The sequence below is a fragment of the Primulina eburnea genome, chromosome 3 (genome assembly GCF_022965805.1).
Source record: "Primulina eburnea isolate SZY01 chromosome 3, ASM2296580v1, whole genome shotgun sequence".
NCBI classification, from domain to species: Eukaryota; Viridiplantae; Streptophyta; class Magnoliopsida; order Lamiales; family Gesneriaceae; genus Primulina; species Primulina eburnea.
In genome coordinates, this window is record NC_133103.1 from 819904 (window position 1) to 841267 (window position 21364).

Here is a 21364-nt window from a genome sequence, read left to right on the forward strand (position 1 = left end):
AGTGCAACGAGACATCTTCTTTTTAAACGTGTCAGTAATTCCACTTAAAAAGTCATTAGTACAAAGCTCAAAAAACTAAAGATGTAAGATGTTAAGTAGTTATTTTTAAATAAAAATGCATGTGGAATAATTTTTCATGCTGTGTTAAATTCAATTAACAATTACTTAATTACATTCGAATATGAATTTTTTTTTTACAAAAAAAAAAAAAAGAGTCGAAAAGAACAATTAAACCTACAATAGTGGGTGACGTGGATTCTTGAATTCCAGCTTATATACATAGATATAAAAAAAAAAAAAAAAAAAGCAGCGATGATTCTCCAGCCAGAGAGCTAGCTAGAGTCGTGGGGTGAATAACAACATGGGCACTCTCATCTCCTTTCCTTCGATGAAATTTTTTCTATCTCTTTTCTTCATTCTCACCACAAAAGCTTCCATTAATAGTCAGAGTCACACTATTCAAATAGCCTCTCTTTTGCCTGCTTCTCTCTGCACCATTCCATCCAACACCAAAGGTTATCTTTCTGTTTTCTTTATGTAATATGTATATATTGGTTCTTGTAGTAATCTGCATTTTTATCTTCAAAAGTAAGTGATTACCAAATAAATACGCTTTTTTGAAGTGATTTTTTACATTTACTTAATATATTTGATATTTATCTCTTGTGTTATGCATTTTATAAAGAAAGATAATAAGTTAAGTAGAGGTGATTGAATTCAAAAATCCCTTTTTGAAGCATTGAAACATATATATAGAGAAAGAGGAAAGAAGAATCTTTTCTTTCTGTTATTTAACAAAGAAATGGAAGAAGTATATTTCTTCATTTGGAATGGAAGGGTTGATAAATGATTTTTAATTTTGGAAAGTATCTTTTGATTTTCTTATTTGTGGTGCGAAAAAGTTAACCATGAAATGCGATTTTGTTTTTTACATACAAGAAGATTTATATATTTTTTATCATTCAAGTCTGAAATCCGAATTATAGGAACAGAAATGGAGGATATTATGAATTTCACAAAAACTTGTGTGAGACGGTCTTACGGGTCATATTTTGTGAGACGAATCTTATTTGGATAATCCATGAACTTTTTATTGTGAATATGGACAGGGTTGACCTGTCTCACAGATTGAGATCCGTGAGACGGTCTTCAAATAGAGATCCGCGAGACGGTCTCACATGAAAACTACACTATGAACTTATGATTTTACTTTGAACTATAACCACGAATATAGGAAAGAAAAGCCTCCTGTAGAATATACCATTCATGCTTATACTTTTTATCTCCCTATCAAGGATATTCCTATGTATCTGCTTTTTAGGAGTAGATTATATATTATCAAGACATATATATGAATGTCTAATTTAATATTTTTAAATAATTGGATAGGATGGATCACAGCTGTTGAGAATATGGATTTTTTGTTTCAGACAATAACTCATTAACTTGTGTACGAACACGAGCATAAAACAAGTGGATTGCTAGCTTTTTGTCTCCGCCACTGCTTAATTTGGCGTATTTGTTTTTAACATTATGACATTTTTCAGTATCAATATCAATTATTAAATCATGAAAAAGTATTTCAATATTTTGTTAAACTTTTACATTCCATATTTTCACTTTCTGTTTGAAATCTAACTTCAGAATTAACCAATTGATCAAATCATATATTAATTTTTAACTAGTTTGTCCTCTCCATGCATATATTATTATCGGATTATTTTATGTCACATTTGAATTATTCCCCTCCTTCTAATGTTGTCAAATGTTATCTTGGATGATTAACATATATTTCAACTCTCATAAAAATATGAGTAACCCTGATGATCTAATCATATCAGAATAAGAGAACGAACACTCATATAACATAGACTAACCCTATTTTATATGCCAAGATAAAAGATAAAATGTAAGACTTTTAACAAATTCTATGATTAGATTCCGACAAGACACGATCCAGGATGAGAGTATTTCACAGGCATGGTCCATGTTCTCGGCTAGATCAGGACAAGAATGCGGCCTCCACCACGACACCGTCTTTAAGCGAAGTCCTAGCCCTGGACCAATCGAGGGTCGACTCGATCCAAGCTCGACTCAATTCCAATTCAAACACAGATCAATTTACTGAAAGAAAAGCTAGCCTCCACGTGACATCCGGTCGGTCACTCGGCACTGGGAACTACATAGCGACGGTCGGCCTAGGGACCCCACTGAAGACCCTCTCCCTTATATTCGACACTGCTAGTGACCTAACGTGGACTCAATGCCAACCGTGTTCGGGATCCTGCCATCCACAGCAAGATCCCATTTTCAACCCTTTGACCTCAAGCTCATACTCCAATGTATCTTGCAACTCAGCTCAATGCTCTCAGCTCTCCTCTGCCACCGGGAACAGCCCCGGATGCTCCTCTGGTACAACATGCATATATTTACTCGCATATGGTGACCGATCCTTCACCGTGGGATTTTTAAGCAAAGACAAACTAACCATATCCTCAACCGATGTGTTCCCAAATTTTGTATTCGGCTGTGGCCAAAACAACCAGGGACTGTTCGGCGATACTGCTGGATTGATAGGATTAGGAAGGGATCCATTATCGCTCATATCCCAAACTTCGAGTAAATATGGCAGATTCTTCTCCTACTGCCTCCCTACTTCAAGTTCAGTAGGGCACTTAACATTTGGCAAAAATGGAGCCCCAAACAATGTTAAATTCACACCTTTTGCTAGCTCTAGGATAGCATCATTCTACTATATCGACATAATCGCTATAAGTGTTGGGGGTCATCAGTTACCAATAAGCGGCTCAGTTTTCAAGGCTGGAGGAAGCATCATTGACTCGGGCACAGTTATAACTCGTCTGCCACCGGCAGCTTACAGCACAATGAGTTCTGTTTTCCAGCAGGGAATGACTAAGTACAAGAGAGCACCAGCTTTTTCATTACTGGACACTTGCTACGATTTCGGGAACTTGACGACTGTGACTATGCCAACTATAGCTTTCACCTTTGGTGGCAATGTCAGAGTCGACCTAGAGCCCTTAGGGATACTTATAGCCGTTAGTTCTTCAAGCGCGTGTCTTGCTTTTGCCAGAAATAAGGACGCTGGAGATGTTACAATACTCGGAAACACTCAGCAAAAGACAATGGAGGTGGTGTATGACGTTGCTGGAGGGAAGCTGGGATTCAGCCCCAACGGCTGTAGCTAAGTAAACCATTCAAATTTCAACTCCAACTTTTAAGCAATCTATCATTGATGCATGTGTTTACTTTTACAGAGAGAAATTATTATGGAGCTTGACAAGAAATTAGAGTGGTCATGTAAAAAGGGTGCCAAGAAATGTTGAAACGTTTATCATGATGTTGCGGTTTTAGATTGATTTGATTTGATTTTATTTTATTTATTTTATGTTATGTTGCGGTTTTAGGTTTGAAGGCCATAAGTTTCTAGTTTAAATTACAAATGTTCAAATTTGGGTTTCATCATGTATCATTTGTTTTTCGAAATTTATGGAAAACCATAAGAAATGGTGCTCACATAAGTAACTTTACATCGTACTCTAATCCATTGTCGATTAAGTGACTTTTCCGGTTTTTCCGGGTTCTCTTTTGTCTGTCATGCCCACAAGCTGAAGGGCACTCATATATGGACTATGGTTGTTATGAATGTAATTATCATACCGTTCTTCGACCAAAACATCGTATTTCGATGCAACACAACAATTGACAACACGGACCTCAAAAACAAGACATTAAAGTACATCTTTTAACAGTCGACAGCTTTATGACATATTATTGGATTCACCACTTGCCTATCGTGTCCAAATCAAATACGGAATACCCCCACAATTTAAATTCACACCATTTACAAACAATTCTATAACCCCCAGTCCCCACCACTTATATTTCCACACAAGAACGTAGAACACAAAGAGAAATCGGACAATCCCTTCGCTTCATCACCACTTACAACCGAACATCAGAAGAAAACACAAGGTGAGATTTGGTTTCACATGCATCACAAGAGCAGGAATATGACACAACCCTTTTCTTACTCGATTCAGTCGTGCTGGATATCAATTTTAATCACATTATGTATATCAGGATTTACCATTTAACATGCTCTAGTTTAATATGATAAAGCGTATGCATATGAACTCGATCACGAATCGTTGTGAAGATTTAATGACTGATGAGTATCCAGAGGATCGAGTGGGATTTCGTATGCATGTGTCTAGCGAGATCAAGAAACAAACCACCTTAGTCATAAATAGCAACCTAAAGTTACAGTTACACCGGTTTACAAGTGCTGCATAAACATAAAAGCATTACATAGTTGGCCTCCCTATCATCACCTGCTGTTGTAGGAGAACTAACACTACCAAACTAGCCAAACATACACTCCAGTTTGTATCTAAAATCATGATAGCAGGAATCTACGAAATAAACCGGTCGTTCTGCTGAACTATGTTGTCTTCCCGTCGGCGGAAGGGGTCGCCGCGACTGAGCCTAAGAGTGCGTTTTGGCTTTTTACGAACAAAATCAAGAAACACTGGCAACGATATATCATACAGCCATAGCAAAGAAGAAATAAACTACACTCGATGCAAGTATGCAACCATATCAAATAAGAAATACCGTATCGAATGCAACGTAAAGAAGAAATAAGCTGTTAATCGATTCACTATTACCAGCAGCAGCTGTTAAATGTTATATACAAGAATCAGTACTCATTTCAGAGGGAGTCCATTTTTTCACCATGATCATCATAAGATTTCAGGACTTTACCTTGATTGAGAATGGAAAAAATCAATCTTCCTACTGATCTTCGTCGATTTCGCTTTCGCCGCCGCTGCTCATGGGCAAAACCTTACTCGTCGGAGTTGCACCGTCAACAAGAGTCGCCGAACCCATCTCCATTTGGCATATCCTCACCGCACCAAACAACCTCTCCGGCAACTCCGGATCAGTTTGCGCCTCCACCAAGAAGCCCATATCTATTGTCACAGCCGTAACACATCCCAACGCAAGCCGTAAAATCGCCGTAGCAATAGCAGAACTACCGATATCCACACCAATCTCCAGATAGTTTGGTCCTCTATGGTAGCTACAATTCAGCGCCTTACCTAATAAACACGCAGAACGATTTCCCACGGCAGTTTTCACAATCCACGGACCATTGACGATTTTATTCACGATCTTAAACCTGCTGCTGCGAAACGCGTCTGTTCCATTGATGAACTGATAGAGCAGTGGATTCGAATTAATCGACTCATCCAACTTAGTCGCAAAGTAAAAAACGGCGGAGTAATGGTCGCGGCCGGGTACTTGAAGATTTATCGCGATAACGAATGTTTTCGATTTTCATAATTCTTTGAGCTGCGCAATACGTTCATTACGCGGTTGTCGGGCCGGGCCAGGACATGATCGAGCTTTGCGTTGGATCGGAGCCAGTCAACCCCAGCTGGATTCAACAACCACTCTCCGGCAGGGACTTTTCCTTTCTTGGTGAAATAATTAGGCCCGCGCACGGAGAAGACATCCCCCGGCGGCGATGCCCAGCCGTTGGACCCATTATGTAGGTCCACGTGCTTCAAAGATCCGCCGTTGATAGCTTCTTCCCTCCATTCATCAAAGTTACAAGTAGTGGAAGCAGCGGAAGAAGTGGAAGACCGGTAGTGGTGGTGGTGGTGGTGTTTACGCTTTACCTTTTCAGGTCGCATCCTCGGGGAGGCGGAAAAACTCTTCTACGACGCCGTTGGAACTTGGAAGCTCCGCCCGTGAGGAGAATTGGCGGGGTTTACCTGAGAGGAGCAAACGAAGGGAAAGAAGAATATATATATGCTCGAGTTTTCGAAAATTACGAGATTACCATCTGTTTAGATTCTTGACAACTGATTGATGCGGTGTAGGATTTCGAAATATCTACACTTTTTCTTTTTTTTTTTCTAAAATTTGTTTTTCGTGGTTTTTTTAATTAAAAAAATTGCAATTTCTCATGAGCGACTAATTCTTGTGTAACACGATTTTATAAATTTTAACTCGTAAACGAATTAATTATGTTTATAAAAATAATAATAAGAGTAGGTCTCTAGTAAGATGGTCTCACGAATCTTTATCTGTGAGACGGATCAATCATACCTATCTTAGCGTAAAAAGTAATACTCTTATCATAAAAAATAATAATTTTTCATTAATGACCCAAATAAGATATCTCTCTCATAAAATACGATCCGTGATACCGTTTTATACAAGTTTTTATCTAATAATTTTTATGAATGGTGTAAATAAAAAATAAGTCTAACAAAATTTTTTGTGTTTTCATAAATAACACAAAATAAATTTCTAACAACATACTGCTCTGAAATATTTATTCTTTTTTTTTTTACAAATGAAATATTTAGGGGGGTGTATTCAATCTAAACTTTTAATGACTTTTAATGACTTTTTTTAAAAGGTGGACTTTTGTGGAGTTGGTGGATTTTGATTGATTTTTATAGAATCTCATGGAATTGTAAAACAAATTTCATAGACTTTTATAGACTTTTTTTTCAAGATTTTTGTAGACTTTTGTAAACTTTTGTAAACTTTTATAATTGTGATTTATTTTTTTATTAATTTCTTTTAAATAATTATTGGACATGTATAACCTATTAAATTTTAATTTTTTTTATTTATGAAAATGTAAATAAATTTTACTTATTTAAAGGTTAAATAAATTTAATTTGTGAAAAACGACAAATGAACTATCCAATTTATTGAAATCAAAATTTCAATTCTTTATGTCAATTCAACATATTAATGAACAATTATAAGTTCATAATAAAATTTTATTAAAATGAACAATTTATGAAATACAATAATCATAATGATTCAAGAAAAAAATAACAATTTATCTATTTTTACACATAAATATTGGCAATATAATAAATTCAAGATTGACCAATCATACCTTTGAATAGAAGAAATTTTGAGAGAGAGAAGAACCCTAGAGATGGCTTGAGATAGAAGAGAGATAGCGTATTTTTTATAAAAAAAAAGTCCATCAAAATCTTTGGTATAGGTGGAAGAATATTTTAGATTTTCTGCAATTGTACATAAGGCTTCAAGGTTTGTACATGAATAATAAAATAAGAATCCTTGAAAATCTATGGATTTTTTGGATACCTCTTGACTTTTGTAGAGTTTTAAAAAGTCAAGTTTGAATACCACATGACTTTTTAAAACTCTACCAAAATCCATGTTGAATACCACTAAACATATATAGAGTCATTAAAAGTTTAGATTGAATACCTCTAGATTTTAAAATTCATAAAAGTCATTAAAAGTTTAGATTGAATACACCCCCCTTATTCTTAGGTAAAAACTTGTGTGAGACGGTCTCACGGGTCGTATTTGTGAGACGGATCTCTTATTTGGGTCACCCATGAAAAAGTATTACTTTTTATGCTAAGAGTATTACTTTTTATTGTGAACATGGGTAGGGTTGACCCGTCTCACAGATTGTGATCCGTGAGACGGTCTCACATGAGACTCACTCTTATTCTTATGCATTCCGATATTGTGATGATTTATTATTCAGTTTTCTCCAAAACTGAGTTATCGTGAAATATTTGAAATTTAAGATATCATACTTTAACTATTATCCACAAAATATTCATTCGAATATGAATTTGATAAAATTATTTATCGTAACACAAAAAAGGCCAATATTTATTTACTTGGTGTACATAATTCGAAGATGGTGTTTTTAGTTGTTTATCAGGTATCTAATCATATATCGATCATCAATATTAGTCATTCTTGTCAAAAAATGTAATTAAATTACTTGATAATATTAGTAATTTAATTAGATGATTTTGATGAAAAAGACTTAAATTGATTGACCAAAATTCAAATATAATTATATGATTATATTATTGAGCCAACAAAAATTATAGGACTAAAAATATCATATTCAATGCATAAAAAGATTCGCGATACATTTCCTGAACTCAAGAAACAAGATCAAACATTTTCTTATACCGATCTGATTATATTTGTGTTATGATACAGATCCACCAAATAAATGATTTCATAATTATGATTCTTTTGTTGATTAATTTATGATATTTAAGTAGAATAGATATATCTTGTCATATAACAAAGATTTAATGTTTCCTCCACCTAATTTGATTTCACATCACTCTTTATTCTTCCTCACCATCAAAACAGAAATTATTATTATTATGAACATACCATTATCACGATTTTCATGTTCGATGTCGTTTTGAATGGCGGAAAAAAAAATTTCTTTTGAGTTGGGAAAAAAATTGTCGTGAATATTTGAAATATCAAACTTCGTTCCAAAATTGAGATCTTAATCGAATGTTGTAAATTTCAATTATTTATATGTTATTTCGACGTTCATTGAATGTAAAGCATGCGCGTTATCATGGACCAAAGCAATCCATCCAATTCTTTATTTCAAATTAATGTCCAAAATCTGATTCAAAGAAATAAACCAACATAAATATAAGAATCCAATAAGGTCATTGTCCCCAAGCATGAATCCTTGATCATAATTTTTTTTAAAAAAAATTATTCAAATTATTTAAAATGCGAGTTTTCTTTGAATTGGACAACATACGCTCTATCATTTATTCATCATGGTATGATTTCTTTCCTAGGAACGTTGGATTTTCTATGTAATTATTTTTAGGTGAAAGGATTTTGTTATATGCAACCTTATTGGGGGAGGGGTGGGGTGGGTCATTGAATTCTATGTTTACTAATAATATCTTCATTTAATAAAGTTGACTTATTGTCATGTCATTAATGTATATTATAATCTCTGCATAGAAATGAAACCACGCTAATACCTTCACTTTCCTTATGATCATTAAATATGTGGGCAAATATTGTTGTTCGTGTGGTGAAAATTAATGGATTCTCGCGTGACTTTTGAACCTTTAGAAAATAATCTTTTAAAAACAATCCAAAGCCAGAGCTTGTTTTTAATTTAGAGTGGGTTTCATATGAGACTGTTTCATGGATCTTAACAACCTGTCATATTCACAATAAAAAGTAATATTCTTAGCATAAAAAGTAAGACTTTTCGTAGATGACCTAAATAAGAGATCTGTCTTACAAATAAGTCTGTGATACCGTCTCACACAAATTTTTGCTTTAAATTTATTGAATGCATTTTTTGAAATAATTACCACAACATTCGATTCCTAAATGATAAGATCAATATATGGATATAATAATGTTGTAATTTTAATCATTGGTAAAATTTGAGTTAAAATATTTGATAAGTGTTTTATTTTTACAACAACTAATATCGTTGATGTTACGTTACGGTAACCTGTAAATTGATATTGATAAATTTAAAACTCTCTTTAAAAGAAGCAAAATTTTTTGAGTGACAAAAAATTTCAAAACATAATAGAAATGTTTGGTTTCAGATGATTCAACACAGATTAGAATGTAAAATTAATTAGCCCACCCGTTGTTTGAATGAAACCGGAGTTAAAGTTACACGTCAAGTTTGTGTTTTGACCAAGTTTCATTTTCAATCTTCATCCCCTTAATTTCGGCTATGCGTAGGACCCCAAAACCACCCATAACAAGTGAAGACAAATCATCGCATTTAAACGAGTTCTCTCTCTTTTCTTCCTGGAAATTAAATGGGAAAACCCCAGAAAAGACAGGAAATATGAAGGATTTTTATGATATTATTATTCTTGTTGTTGATTGTTGATTATCTTAATCTTGACTAATCATTGATCCATTTTCTTGATTCAAAACCATGGCAATAATTTATTGTGCTATTACAAGATAAGCTGATATTTTCTTCATCTCGTCTTTCTTCTCTCTCATGGCTCTCTTCTGCAGTCCATCTTTCAGGTCTGTATCTCTTTCTACGCATGCCTCTGTATGTTGAATTAATTATGTTTTGTGGGTTTTCTTTTATGTATTTATGTTATTTGATGAGCGTAACACTAAGTCACCGTTGAAGAAGTTATTCAGTCATGTTGTGATAAAAGATTTCATTTTTGAAGCCGAGAAAATGGGAAAAAGTTTTAAATTTTTTATGTGGCGGGTATTGGATGTATCCCGTATTTCGACTATGTAATCTGATCAAGGGTTTAAAAAATTGAGGACGTTGGATTTGTTCGCTTCTCCTTTTGTGGCTCATAAAGTTCATGCCCTTGCATATTCTTAGATCTGTTACGTTTGATGGGATTTTTACTCTCTTCTTTTGTTTTGTTTTTTTCTTTTCTTGGCAGGTTGGATGGTAAATCAATTCTTGGGATTGAAAATACTTCAGATGCTGTGATGGTGTAACAGTTGTTTCTTGGCACCAATTCTATAAGCATTTTCCTATTTAGGTTATCTAGATTTGCTGCACATTCTTGCCAGAGGGCAAGAGAACTTGATCCTTTTGCATTTGATTTGAAAAGGTCAAAATTTTGAAGCAATAAAAGGACTCAGCATAAAGAATATAAGGTTGAGATTGGTTATATGGGTTATCTCAATTCAGTTTTGTCGCAATCTACCAGCCAAAACAAAGTTGACAACGCCCCCGTCAGCGGCGGAGGCCTCAGGTGATCGTCTTGTCCATGTTTCATGCCAATTTGAATTATCGATTATGTTGTTTATTTGATTTGATTTTATTTCAGGTTTCTAATTTGCTCACCAAATCAAGATTCTTTTATTATTTAACAAGAAAATATGTGCTTATTCATTCTGATTTATGAATCAAATTCTCTTGTTATTTATCGACCACTTGCATTCTTTAATGTGATTTACCGTTCTTTGTATGTGATCATGCACAAAGTGCAGTCAAAAAAAATTCCATGCCCTTCGTTCATTATCTTTTCATCAATCTTAATATCTGCTAACCAGCTATAGGTGGCTAGTGACTTGTTTTTTGAGGTCTGAGTCACGTGTGGTTACTCTGATTAGTTAGTTGTAAAACCTTTGTCGCATTTTGTCGTGTCTACTTTGCATTAATTTCGGAAAAAAGTTTGTTTTTGTTAGAAGTTTTAATGGAAATAATGAATTTTTCATTTGTCACATACGTTATCGGCACCGCACGATTTAGGTGCTTATAACATGTCTGTTGGACTATATTTGTCGTTATGATGGATATTTTTTAGATTATCCTTTCTTTTTTGTGAAAAAGCTTCGGAAAAACTTAATTTTTCATATTCCCTGTGTTGCTATTTCTTTTTTCCTGTAAAAATGATACTTCTCCCATCTATGAGATTTAACTTAGTATATATGACAAATAAGTTGGACTTGTTTGTTTTTGCTGAGAAAATGTGGTTTTGTTAGTATAATTGACGCTATCTGTGGCTTTGGAAACTTGTTAAGATGAATAAGCAACAAACTTTTTGACGCCAAAAAATTCTATTCATTTTTGGGCTTTCATGCATGGTATGTATGAACAGCAGCAATTTGGTTTAAATTTCTTGAAATTGTACAGTACTGAAGTTTCTGTTTCATCATATCTTGTCGAGATATTCATGGATGTTCATCTCAGAAAGAAGAACATGTTGCATGTTATATGGTCTAACCCTTAATACCCCTAATTACCTTGTTGCAGTCAGAATGAGAAGTTCAGCTACGGATATGCAAGTGCTCCAGGTAAAAGGTCCTCGATGGAGGATTTCTACGAGACAAGAATTGATGGTGTAGATGGAGAGATAGTTGGTCTGTTTGGTGTCTTTGATGGTATGTCTTCCCTCTCTCTCTCAATTTCTCTCCAGGCAATTGGAGTTTACACAAGTTTGTCTTCAAAATTTTCATGAATGAAACAAGTAATCTACTTTTACAAGCTTCTAATACCACGTTACTATCAGGGACGGATCTAGCGGGAGGCAAGATGCAAATTTTGAATTTTATACCTTTTTTTAAAATGCACATTTTGCCCTTCCAAAATCCATTAAATCAGCGGTCCAGGTAAATATATTTAGGGTTTTCTCCTGGACATGCAACGATCCTTAAGTTTTATTGTTTTCTTGCAATGGAGGATGATTGTATTCACGGTTTCCCCTTTCTAAGGGTTAGAAGACCTATGGTGTAGATTCTAGCCCCATAATTAACATATGGAAATTTTCCATGTGCTAAGTTTTTCATTAACTTCGTTGTCTTTTTCTTGATAAATTTATAAACACCGTTGACAGAGGAGATGTAAATGACAAATGTGGCAGGTCAAGAACTAATGAAATCAGTAACATCTACCTTATTCATCGATATGCAAATTAATGTGAACAACTCATCTCATTCAAAAGTCAGTAAATGTCATCCAGCACATTCATATTAACAAGTAATATATAGCATAATATATGTCTACTTTACTCTTTTCTTGATTTTCTTTGGTCAACATTCTTGAAGGTCCCTATAGTTTCACCTAATTTATTCCGTGTTATTTTTCCTAGATCTAGAATTTACTGCTGAATGACTTGTAGTAGTTTACCAAATTCTATGTTTTTGGGGCAGTTCTTCACTTGTGTATCTGTCTTTGCCATTATAGGTCATGGTGGAGCTCGAGCTGCAGAATATGTTAAAAAAAACCTTTTCAGTAATCTGATCGGGCACCCAACATTTATTTCAGACACCAAGTTGGCTATAGGTATGTATTTCATGTTTCATCACAATTATTACATTATATTACAAGCTTCTCTTACTTTTCGCTTTGTTTTGCTGTCTTGTTTCCTTTCCAGCTGATGCATACCGTCATACAGACTCGGAGTTGTTGAAATCTGAAAATAATCAGAACAGGGATGCAGGGTCAACTGCTTCCACGGCTATCCTTGTTGGTGACCGTTTATTGGTGGCAAATGTTGGTGATTCCAGAGCTGTCGTTTGCCGGGCTGGTAATGGTAAGATCGACATGCCTTGTTCTTTTAAGCATCTCTATAGACAATTTACTCGAACTGAAATCTTCGTTGAATCAGTTTTATCTTTAGATGTAGAATGAAAGTCATTGCCAATTAAAACCGATCACATTTTTTGGATATCAGTGATGGCCTGCAGTCCTGTATGGCTGCTTTCGCCGTACAAGAGTGGAAATTCAACATTTAGGCGCTATATGGATTAAATACTTGAGTTGAACTGATACTGTTATTTATAATAACTTAGTTACAACAACCGACACTTTACAACGCTACATACTGAAATTAGAACCCTTAAATTCAGGGAGTATATATTTGATGCAATTAAACAAGCAAGATTATCAGTTAGCACTAGAACTTGAACTTTTTAGAATAATACTAGCTTACTGATCTTTGTGGATGCTGACTGTACTCAATATACTATCTATTCCATGGAGTATTCACTCTGGAATTTGTTATTCCACGGGATTAAATGGTTTGGTTGTATCTTTCAGCCATTGCTGTCTCCCGAGATCACAAGCCGGACCAAACAGATGAGAGACGGAGAATTGAAGATGCTGGAGGTTTTGTAATGTGGGCAGGTAGTAGTAGTCACCATAGCTTTTTCATTCTCGATTATTATTTAGTATCATTCTTGCGGTGTGAATGGTTTCTGGCTTTATACTGATTTAATACTCTCTATAGGGACTTGGAGAGTTGGAGGTGTGCTTGCAGTATCTCGTGCATTTGGTGATAGACTGTTGAAGCAGTATGTTGTCGCGGATCCAGAAATCCAGGTGTGCTGTAAAGACTCTCCTATAATGATAAATGTGAACAAGTCAATATCATGCAAACTATCATATTATTTTGATGGAAAGAAAATATGGACGAATTGTTGTGTTATCATGAAATTTGATCTTTTTTGTTTGAACATCTGATGATTCTGATCGTCGTGTGTGTTGTGGCCCCAAATTTGTCATTTCCTGATATTTTAAAGCGTTATGGCTAAAGCCTTCAAGGGGTCTATGTAAGGCGTTTCTAGTAAAACCATTGGTGATCCTATCCAATGTTTTGATACCTTGTTTTCCACAGGAGGAAAAGGTTGATGACACCTTAGAGTTCCTTATCCTCGCAAGTGATGGACTTTGGGACGTTGTTACGAATGAGGTGCTACATTTTGGGTTCAGTTTATTGGTTGTGTAATCTGGATTCTTGCTGTTATATCCAAGGTTGAATATATTTGTAATTAATACTTTATCTACAGGAAGCCGTTTCGATGACTAAACTGATCCAAGAGCCCGAAGAAGCAGCAAAGAGGCTAATGCAGGAAGCATATCAGAGAGGAAGTGCCGATAATATCACCATCGTTGTTGTCCGTTTTTTGACCAACAAAGATGAACCCTCGAATAGCAACTCAATTTGAGGCATAAAATGCTTTTATATGGTGGTTCAATGCTTCTTCCATTTCTCTATTTAGTCGAGATTGGAGAAGTAACGAAGACAAAACGAACACGAATAGAAAGAGTTGTGCTCCAATGAAGTGTAGAAAAGACAGAAACCTATCATGCCAAGTTATGCTCTACTTAAAATTTGTTCTTCGGAAATGTGTAACTTCAGGTATCCAACGCAATGACTGTCTTTAATTTGATGTGTAATGTTATTTCCTTGTGTAATTTCTTTGATGTCTACTTGGAAGATCCATGCGCCGTACTTTTCTGATCGCAGTATCCTAGCACTAGGGAAAACGTAGACAGGAGTAGAGCTCCTACGTTAGCAGAACGGACTCATCTCTCGAGTTGATGTAAAACTCTAAACCCAAAATATTAGTCCATTAATTAGAAAAAGATCTTGAAACTAAAAGACATTGCATGATCATTTGTAAAAGAATATCGCCGACCAACGCCTACATTGGCTCGCTTTTGGGGGCTTATGGAAATGTATAACCATTCGCGAAAAAATGCAAATGTATCAAATTATGGGTGCCCCCAACGATACCACTTTAGATAACCGTTATTCCCATCGCGTAGTTGACACGGCCACAAATTTAGAAGGATTTAAATCGGAGAGTCTTCCCAGCAGCTCATCGATCATTTTTGTCCATTTGTTTATGAAACACCACTATGTAGTTGTAACACAAAGTGACATTAGAGCAAATAGAAACAATTTTCCGGACTCACAAATGATGAATTACTTCTCCTCAGTGAATCAATCCCGTGATTCAATATGATTCAACCGCCAACTAGAGGATTCACAGAAAAAAAAAATTCTCATAATTGAGACACATAAATAAGGGAAGACACAATCACAATTTCATGAATATTTCAATAAACTGGCGTATGGAATCCCAGTTGCTCTTTATAGACTCCCACCCCTTAGAGCAAGAACCAGGTGAAGAACAGAGCCTCCCTCGATGTTGTAGTCTTTGGCAGTTTTATCATCTGAAAGTTGCTTACCAATGTATGAGCCTACATACAAAAAATATGTTGTTTCAACCATATGGCCCAATATATTAAATTCCAAAATCAATAATCAAATCAAGATTCAGTCAGCAGAAAAAGAAAATGTACCACACCTTTGCTGCACTGGAGGGATTCCTTCTTTCTCCTCGACTCGTTCCTTAATCCGGTCGATGGTATCAGTTGGCTCAATATCGATTTCAATCTCTTTCCCAGTGAGGGTCTTAACCTTGATCATCGTCCCTCCCCTTAGTCTCAAGACAAGGTGAAGCGTTGATTCTTTCTGGATATTGTAATCTGACAATGTTCGGCCATCTTCTAACTGTTTACCTGCAAATATGAGCCTCAGCTGATCTGGAGGTATACCTTCCTTGTCCTGGAAGAGCAGGGAGCGGCGTATTTAATCAGTTTCAGAACAAGATGAGCTCCTATGGAAACCAAATTGCAAAAACAAATCAATGTTTTACCATACAACATTACATCCAGCTCGTCCCCAATCAAAAGATGAGGAAAACAAGGTGAAAAATGAAAATGAATAGTTTTCGTGCCAATATTCAAACCCTTTCCGCTAAGAGTGTAAACGAACTGAGCCAGTTCACAAACTTTTCGAGCTGGCTAGAAAAATATTTGATTCGTGTTATCGACTTCAAGCCGAACTGCAAATATTACAGGCCAGCTTCCAGGACTCCAATTACCAAGCATAATGCTTAAACACAAAATATATGCAGAACAAAAAGAAACAACAAACTATAGAAATCAGCAACAATATATGTGGAATGGGTGTCTCACAAGGTTGACTTCTTGGTCCTCACAGCATGGGAGTCGGTCTGTTAAACGGCCATGACAGATAGAAACTTTCAAGTCCAAGGGTAACTGAATTAGTTGGGGTAATTTGCTGGTATAAAAGGAAGATACAAGAGCTTTCAAAAACACAAGAAACTTATAGGATTCAGAATAATAACAAGGAACAAAGGATAGAAAAAGATAAGAATAAGGGCCGAAAAGTTGAGAGCTTGAAATCTCATACTATATTTCTTATTCTTGGTGTAAGCTTTGTAAAGACTTGTTGATTTAACAAAATGGTTCCTCTCCCGTGGATGTAGGTCACATTGGTCAAACCATGTAAATCGATGGCGTGTTTTAAATTTGTTGGCTTAACTTTCTTTGTTTCTGTCAAGTTGATTTTACTTTTCTGGTGCATTGCTGCATATACATCATAGACTAGTTGGTTGATCTGGAATCATTAATTTGTTCTTGGCAAAGTACGCAATACAACTGATCTTGATGGTGTTAACGATCAAATCTGCAACAATATATGACTCTATTTCAAGTTGCATCATAGCTATTATAGCATTTGTTTGCTAGCTTCTGTGGCTCGTAACTGGAAGGAGGCTCAGCGCTAGCGGGTCAGTCGCCCATCTCAGTATGGAGTATGTTCTGTATTCATATGCAATATTTTTGCATATTCAGCAAGATCTTATGAATCTTTCTAGTTTCACCCTTACATGCAGTGCCCACCACCCCTCTACCTCGTTCAGCTCCACCACTAGAAATCCAAACTTAAATCACGAAAAAATAGCAATTTCAGAACTCTAGTTCCTTCAATATCGTTGACACTTGACAAACAGAACAATATAATCAGCATTACAGCATCAAATGATCCAATTTAAAATAGCTGAAGATCAGAGGAATCAATCATCAAAATGGAACCTGAATTTTGGCCTTAACATTATCTATGGTATCACTGCTCTCGACCTCAAGTGTGATGGTTTTTCCAGTTAGGGTTTTCACGAAGATCTGCTTGATTTTACCCTTGATTTCTCTCAAATTCTTCACCCGGCACCGTAAGATGGACACTGGAGAAGGAATTCGGCATGGGTGAGGTGGGGTGTTTTATAAGTTAGTTAATATGTGCCGGGTTATTTGTAAATATTTTTAAAAAGACATTAATTTGATTTAAAAAAAATTTTTTGGTTGAACATAATTTTACTTGAACAAATAAATTTATTATTAGTTTTGGATGGTTATCATTTCGTGTTCATCTGACATTTATGAAATATATTTAAATTTTACATCTAATATATGAGTGACAGATCATTAAAAGACACGAAGATGAACATCATATCAAAATTACATGAAGTATTATACCAGAATTAACTAACCCACAGCTCTTATAATTTTTTTTGTTTTGACCTCTTGTTATTTGGAATGTTTTTCGAAGAACCGAGGTTACAAACCATCATCATTCCTTTCATTTTTCTAAACACACAACCAGGTTAGAAATGTCGGGCTCTCATAAAAAGAATGAAGGACCGGTTCTTATTTTCCCTCTGGTTTTTCTTCCTTCCATTTTTTTGTTTTTTTCGGTCGGATAAGAAATCTCGGTCCTTTGAACCGGACTTTTCATATATATGTGTATTTTTTTTTGTTTTTTTTTATTTTTGAGAACTCGGTTTCGAAACTCCGGTCCCTCGAGGTAACCTGTCTTTTTTTCCCCTATTTTCCGAGATGTGAATCCAAGCTTATCTCCTTGTGTTTGGCTAGAAACTGGACATGAACACACTTCCATTTTCCACTGGGGCATACAATCCCAAAACCAATGCTGCCACAGGAATCTGCAGCAAGAAACTATACAACTTCAAATCCTCAGGTGTGAAATTACAGATACAACAAAGCACGGCAAGTTCAGCTTCTATAAGCAGAAGAGAAGCAGCATTTGGGATTGGCTTTTGCTTCAGTAGTTTTCTTCAGTTTCTTAATCCTCAGCAGGATTCTGCGGCGGCCAAGGAAGCTGATTCTACACCGTGCGAGTTCACCGCAGCTTCTTCAGGCCTCGAGTATTGCGACAAAGTAATCGGGACTGGACCCGAGCCTGTCAAAGGACAGCTTATCAAGGTAATTCGAGGCATTAATTTCATGCCTATCAATTCACGAGGTATATATAGATCGAACCATAAATTATCGTAAAACTTAATTAGTATTCAATTAATTGTCTCTTAAGATAAGACTGAAAACTCCTCTGAAAAAGAAAACTTACACATGTTGAAAATGAGGGAAAGGGCCTTTTTTGCAGGCACATTATGTGGGGAAACTGGAGAATGGCAAGGTATTTGACAGCAGCTACGATAGGGGGAAGCCTCTCACTTTTCGGGTTGGTGTTGGTGAGGTAATATTGTAACTGTTGATTTGCAAATCAATATTTTTATGAGTTTGGGTACTTTTGGATGTAGTTTCATCGTAATACACGTTTATATTTGGGAAAATAATATTTTGTTATGCTTGTTCAATTATTTATTTTGGTCCATTTAGTTTTCAAAGCTTAATTTTTAAATATTAACTTTTAATTTTTGGTTATTTTGGTCCATTCATTGACCCGACATATGAAAATTCAACAACTTTCATTCACATATGCATTTTTCAGTCTCATCATCAATTTGACTATAATATTTAACCAAATACCATAACCAAATTTTGAAAACTTAAAAGACATTCGAGTTAATAGCATGTGCTCTATCTATGTGATATGTGTTAATATTATTCTCAAAATCTCAAGTTTAATATCGAATAGAACCCATCAATAACGATTATAATTTGATACTAGTCATTATATATACATTCAATTTGTAGAATTCGATCCAAGTGCAACACAATATTTTAGCAGTGGCAGTAATGATCGACCAAGCACGCATGATCGGTATCACATAAGATGTTCATTATCACAATTGTCGTGTTGTTTGATGCATCTTGATCAAGACTATATATTTGAAATAAATACACAAGTATTTCAGTATAAACATAAGATTGGATAAATTTTTTAATTAGTATTTTCGTCAAATTTGTGATAATGTAGGTGATAAAAGGATGGGATGAAGGCATCCTTGGTGGTGATGGGATTCCAGCCATGTCTGAAGGTAACACTAGTATATCATCCTTTTTTTTGGTGCTATATTCTATCATGCATGCATGTAGGTACATCTCCATTCGTCTCAAATTTTTATGTTTGTCAAATAGAACGATTGAATTTTTTGTAGATTATCTTATTGTTATCTAATTGAATTATATTAATTTGTCTAAAAAATATTGAGATTTATTGGTTAATAGCTAGAAATCCATATTTAATCCCTTCGACAAATATTGATTCATATGATTTTGTAGGAGGAAAACGTAAGCTGAGAATTCCTCCTGCACTTGGATATGGGATAAGAGGAGCTGGATGTAGAGGAGGCTCATGCATTATTCCCCCAGATTCTGTTCTTTTGTTCGATGTCGAATTCGTAGGGAAAGCATAGAATCACTGCTTGATTCTTGCAATTTAATTATTCAGCAAGAAGCAAAAAGAATTTTCTTAATGTTGGCAACTTTTCTTTCTGGTGTTTCGATAATAAATTTTGGGTAATTAATATTTGTTTGGATATTTGAAACCCTACTGTTTAAGCGATCATTTGAACCCCAGAAAACAAAATTCAAGAAACTCAATCTTGACAGTCTGCTGCAGAAACAAATTACTTCATCACATTACACAGATAAGGTTACATCATCAAAGTTAAAAAACATCGTCAAGTCGTGATTAGGTCCTACAAAACATGCATATACAATATTGTATCAAACAAGAAATGCAAACAATCCCACGACTTTAACTAAAAAGTTGGGACGACAAAGTAGGAGGAATCAAGTTCGAGCTCTGAACGTTTGGCGAACCTTCCTTTGATTCTAGGCCTCGTCTCCGCATAGGCCTTTCTCGAGGCATATCGGATGGTTTTTTCGAACTTCCTGTTCTTTCTTTTCTCCCTGTACCGCAACACCCTTGCTTCTCTGTCGAGCCCGGAGGCCGGGTTGGCAGGGATAGTCTCGTTGGTCGCAAATGTGTTTATTGCATCGGCCATCGGATTGTGGTCCGGTACCAATCCCGCATCCAAGGAGGAAGATGATACCTGTTTTTCAATTTCAGTCAGTAAAACAGTGATTTAGACTTTTAGTTTATTAGCACCAAAAGTGACTAAGATGATCTGATAGATTGGTATTATGATCCACTGAATCCAAATCATGCAATTCAAGTTAAAATAGCACGCATTAATCTGCGCTTGACGCATAAAAGTTTAATTTTCGAAATCGAGTTCAAATATAAAGTAATTTACGAATAAATTTTAATTGTTATTAGAAATAAGACAAACAAAAAAGCTGGCGAAAAAAGAATGATATTTGAAATCAAGAAAATAATAAAAGATAATATAAGAATGAAGGATATATGAAGAACGTACATTTTGGCCGATGGATTGTGAGGTGAAGTTGTACACGAAAGGCTTGGATCCTGGATAGTTCACTTCACAAGTAGGAAACCCGTCAACTACCGGACCCGGAATCTGACCCGAATCGAATTCGTTCTTGCACTGATGAACCGGCACCACTCCATCAGAACAATGGTACTGCTCTTTCTCGTTTATCACTCCAATATTCTTGAGCTTCTGCTCATACGATATCAAATCAAGATCCAAACACGGATTCAGATCATGAAACAAGTACTCTGAGGATTTATATTCGGGCGACCCGGATTCATCGTCCACTTTACTACTCGGGTCGTTGAGGAGCCATGAAGCGGCCTCCGCCTCCTCCTCGGAGAATTCATCCCCGATTATGGCGGTGGAGGGAGATGATATCATGGCTGAAGCGGCGTTGTAGAAGGGGGTGACTGGAAGGCGCTCGTGGCGGCCGGCGAGGGGGTTGACGGAGTGAATATCGCGGTCGCACGCGGCGCAGAGCGCCGCAGCGTCGGCTTTGCAGGTAACGGAAGCTGGGGCCTGCTCGCAGACTTCGCAGAGGAAGACACGAGCGTGACGCGAAGCCAGCTTGTTGGCGGCATGGATGTTTGTGTCGCATGTTGTGCAGAGGAAAGAGGAGTCCGTCCGGCAGAACACCGCGGCGGGGGAAGTTTTGCATGCGTCGCATATCTTCGAAGTGGAGCTCCAAGTTTCACCCACCATTTTTTTCTTCTTGTATTCGTCTTTTCAGAACTGTACGAAGGAAAATAATACCGTCTCCTATTTC

At 35.9% G+C, this 21364-nt stretch overlaps 5 protein-coding genes and 1 pseudogene across 6 annotated transcripts; 3 read left to right on the forward strand and 3 right to left on the reverse strand.

Annotated features, from left to right (window-relative positions):
• Positions 1-295: 295 nt before the first annotated feature.
• LOC140825069 (aspartyl protease family protein At5g10770-like) lies at positions 296-3378 on the forward strand. Its single transcript, XM_073186589.1, has 2 exons — positions 296-515; positions 1939-3378. The coding sequence occupies exons 1-2, from the start codon at positions 362-364 to the stop codon at positions 3207-3209; spliced, it is 1425 nt and encodes a 474-aa protein (XP_073042690.1). The 5' UTR covers positions 296-361; the 3' UTR covers positions 3210-3378.
• Positions 3379-4239: 861 nt separating this feature from the next.
• LOC140825071 (protein ENHANCED DISEASE RESISTANCE 2-like) lies at positions 4240-5824 on the reverse strand (annotated as a pseudogene).
• A 3780-nt stretch (positions 5825-9604) lies between these two features.
• Positions 9605-14539, forward strand: LOC140825073 (probable protein phosphatase 2C 59). Its single transcript, XM_073186591.1, has 9 exons — positions 9605-9891; positions 10275-10592; positions 11597-11724; positions 12527-12625; positions 12717-12875; positions 13382-13468; positions 13572-13663; positions 13959-14033; positions 14131-14539. Exons 2-9 carry the CDS (start codon positions 10510-10512, stop codon positions 14287-14289), a joined length of 882 nt encoding a protein of 293 aa, XP_073042692.1. The 5' UTR covers positions 9605-9891; positions 10275-10509; the 3' UTR covers positions 14290-14539.
• A 505-nt stretch (positions 14540-15044) lies between these two features.
• Positions 15045-17193, reverse strand: LOC140827956 (ubiquitin-NEDD8-like protein RUB2). 2 transcript variants are annotated; one of them, XM_073190921.1, is made up of 4 exons: positions 17033-17193; positions 16112-16217; positions 15437-15698; positions 15045-15331 (listed from the first exon to the last, which is right to left on the reverse strand). In XM_073190921.1, the coding sequence occupies exons 1-4, from the start codon at positions 17050-17052 to the stop codon at positions 15222-15224; spliced, it is 498 nt and encodes a 165-aa protein (XP_073047022.1). In that variant the 5' UTR covers positions 17053-17193; the 3' UTR covers positions 15045-15221. The 2 variants fall into 2 exon arrangements, 1 of the variants encoding a protein (XP_073047022.1); XR_012117070.1 differs by lacking the exon at positions 17033-17193 and adding an exon at positions 16350-16917 and having other exon boundaries at positions 15198-15331; positions 15439-15688.
• A 594-nt stretch (positions 17194-17787) lies between these two features.
• On the forward strand, positions 17788-19734 carry LOC140825074 (peptidyl-prolyl cis-trans isomerase FKBP13, chloroplastic). Its single transcript, XM_073186592.1, has 4 exons — positions 17788-18217; positions 18396-18488; positions 19173-19233; positions 19478-19734. Exons 1-4 carry the CDS (start codon positions 17876-17878, stop codon positions 19609-19611), a joined length of 630 nt encoding a protein of 209 aa, XP_073042693.1. The 5' UTR covers positions 17788-17875; the 3' UTR covers positions 19612-19734.
• A 78-nt stretch (positions 19735-19812) lies between these two features.
• LOC140825072 (zinc finger protein CONSTANS-LIKE 3-like) lies at positions 19813-21364 on the reverse strand. The gene is made up of 2 exons (XM_073186590.1): positions 20581-21364; positions 19813-20253 (listed from the first exon to the last, which is right to left on the reverse strand). The coding sequence occupies exons 1-2, from the start codon at positions 21298-21300 to the stop codon at positions 19960-19962; spliced, it is 1014 nt and encodes a 337-aa protein (XP_073042691.1). The 5' UTR covers positions 21301-21364; the 3' UTR covers positions 19813-19959.

Coding starts and splice junctions, on each gene's coding strand:
- LOC140825074 (XM_073186592.1), top strand. CDS start 17,876: ATGAACACACTTCCATTTTCCACTGGGGCATACAATCCCAAAACCAAT. Junction 18,218..18,395: donor TCAAAGGACAGCTTATCAAG/GTAATTCGAGGC, acceptor CCTTTTTTGCAG/GCACATTATGTGGGGAAACT. Junction 18,489..19,172: donor TTCGGGTTGGTGTTGGTGAG/GTAATATTGTAA, acceptor GTGATAATGTAG/GTGATAAAAGGATGGGATGA.
- LOC140825073 (XM_073186591.1), top strand. CDS start 10,510: ATGGGTTATCTCAATTCAGTTTTGTCGCAATCTACCAGCCAAAACAAA. Junction 11,725..12,526: donor TCTGTTTGGTGTCTTTGATG/GTATGTCTTCCC, acceptor TTGCCATTATAG/GTCATGGTGGAGCTCGAGCT. Junction 12,626..12,716: donor AGACACCAAGTTGGCTATAG/GTATGTATTTCA, acceptor TTTCCTTTCCAG/CTGATGCATACCGTCATACA.
- LOC140825072 (XM_073186590.1), bottom strand. CDS start 21,300: ATGGTGGGTGAAACTTGGAGCTCCACTTCGAAGATATGCGACGCATGC. Junction 20,254..20,580: donor CACAATCCATCGGCCAAAAT/GTACGTTCTTCA, acceptor ATTGAAAAACAG/GTATCATCTTCCTCCTTGGA.
- LOC140825069 (XM_073186589.1), top strand. CDS start 362: ATGGGCACTCTCATCTCCTTTCCTTCGATGAAATTTTTTCTATCTCTT. Junction 516..1,938: donor CATTCCATCCAACACCAAAG/GTTATCTTTCTG, acceptor TTCTATGATTAG/ATTCCGACAAGACACGATCC.
- LOC140827956 (XM_073190921.1), bottom strand. CDS start 17,052: ATGTTAAGGCCAAAATTCAG. Junction 16,218..17,032: donor ATGTTAAGGCCAAAATTCAG/GTTCCATTTTGA, acceptor CTTTTATACCAG/CAAATTACCCCAACTAATTC. Junction 15,332..15,436: donor CCCTCCAGTGCAGCAAAGGT/GTGGTACATTTT, acceptor TTTTGTATGTAG/GCTCATACATTGGTAAGCAA.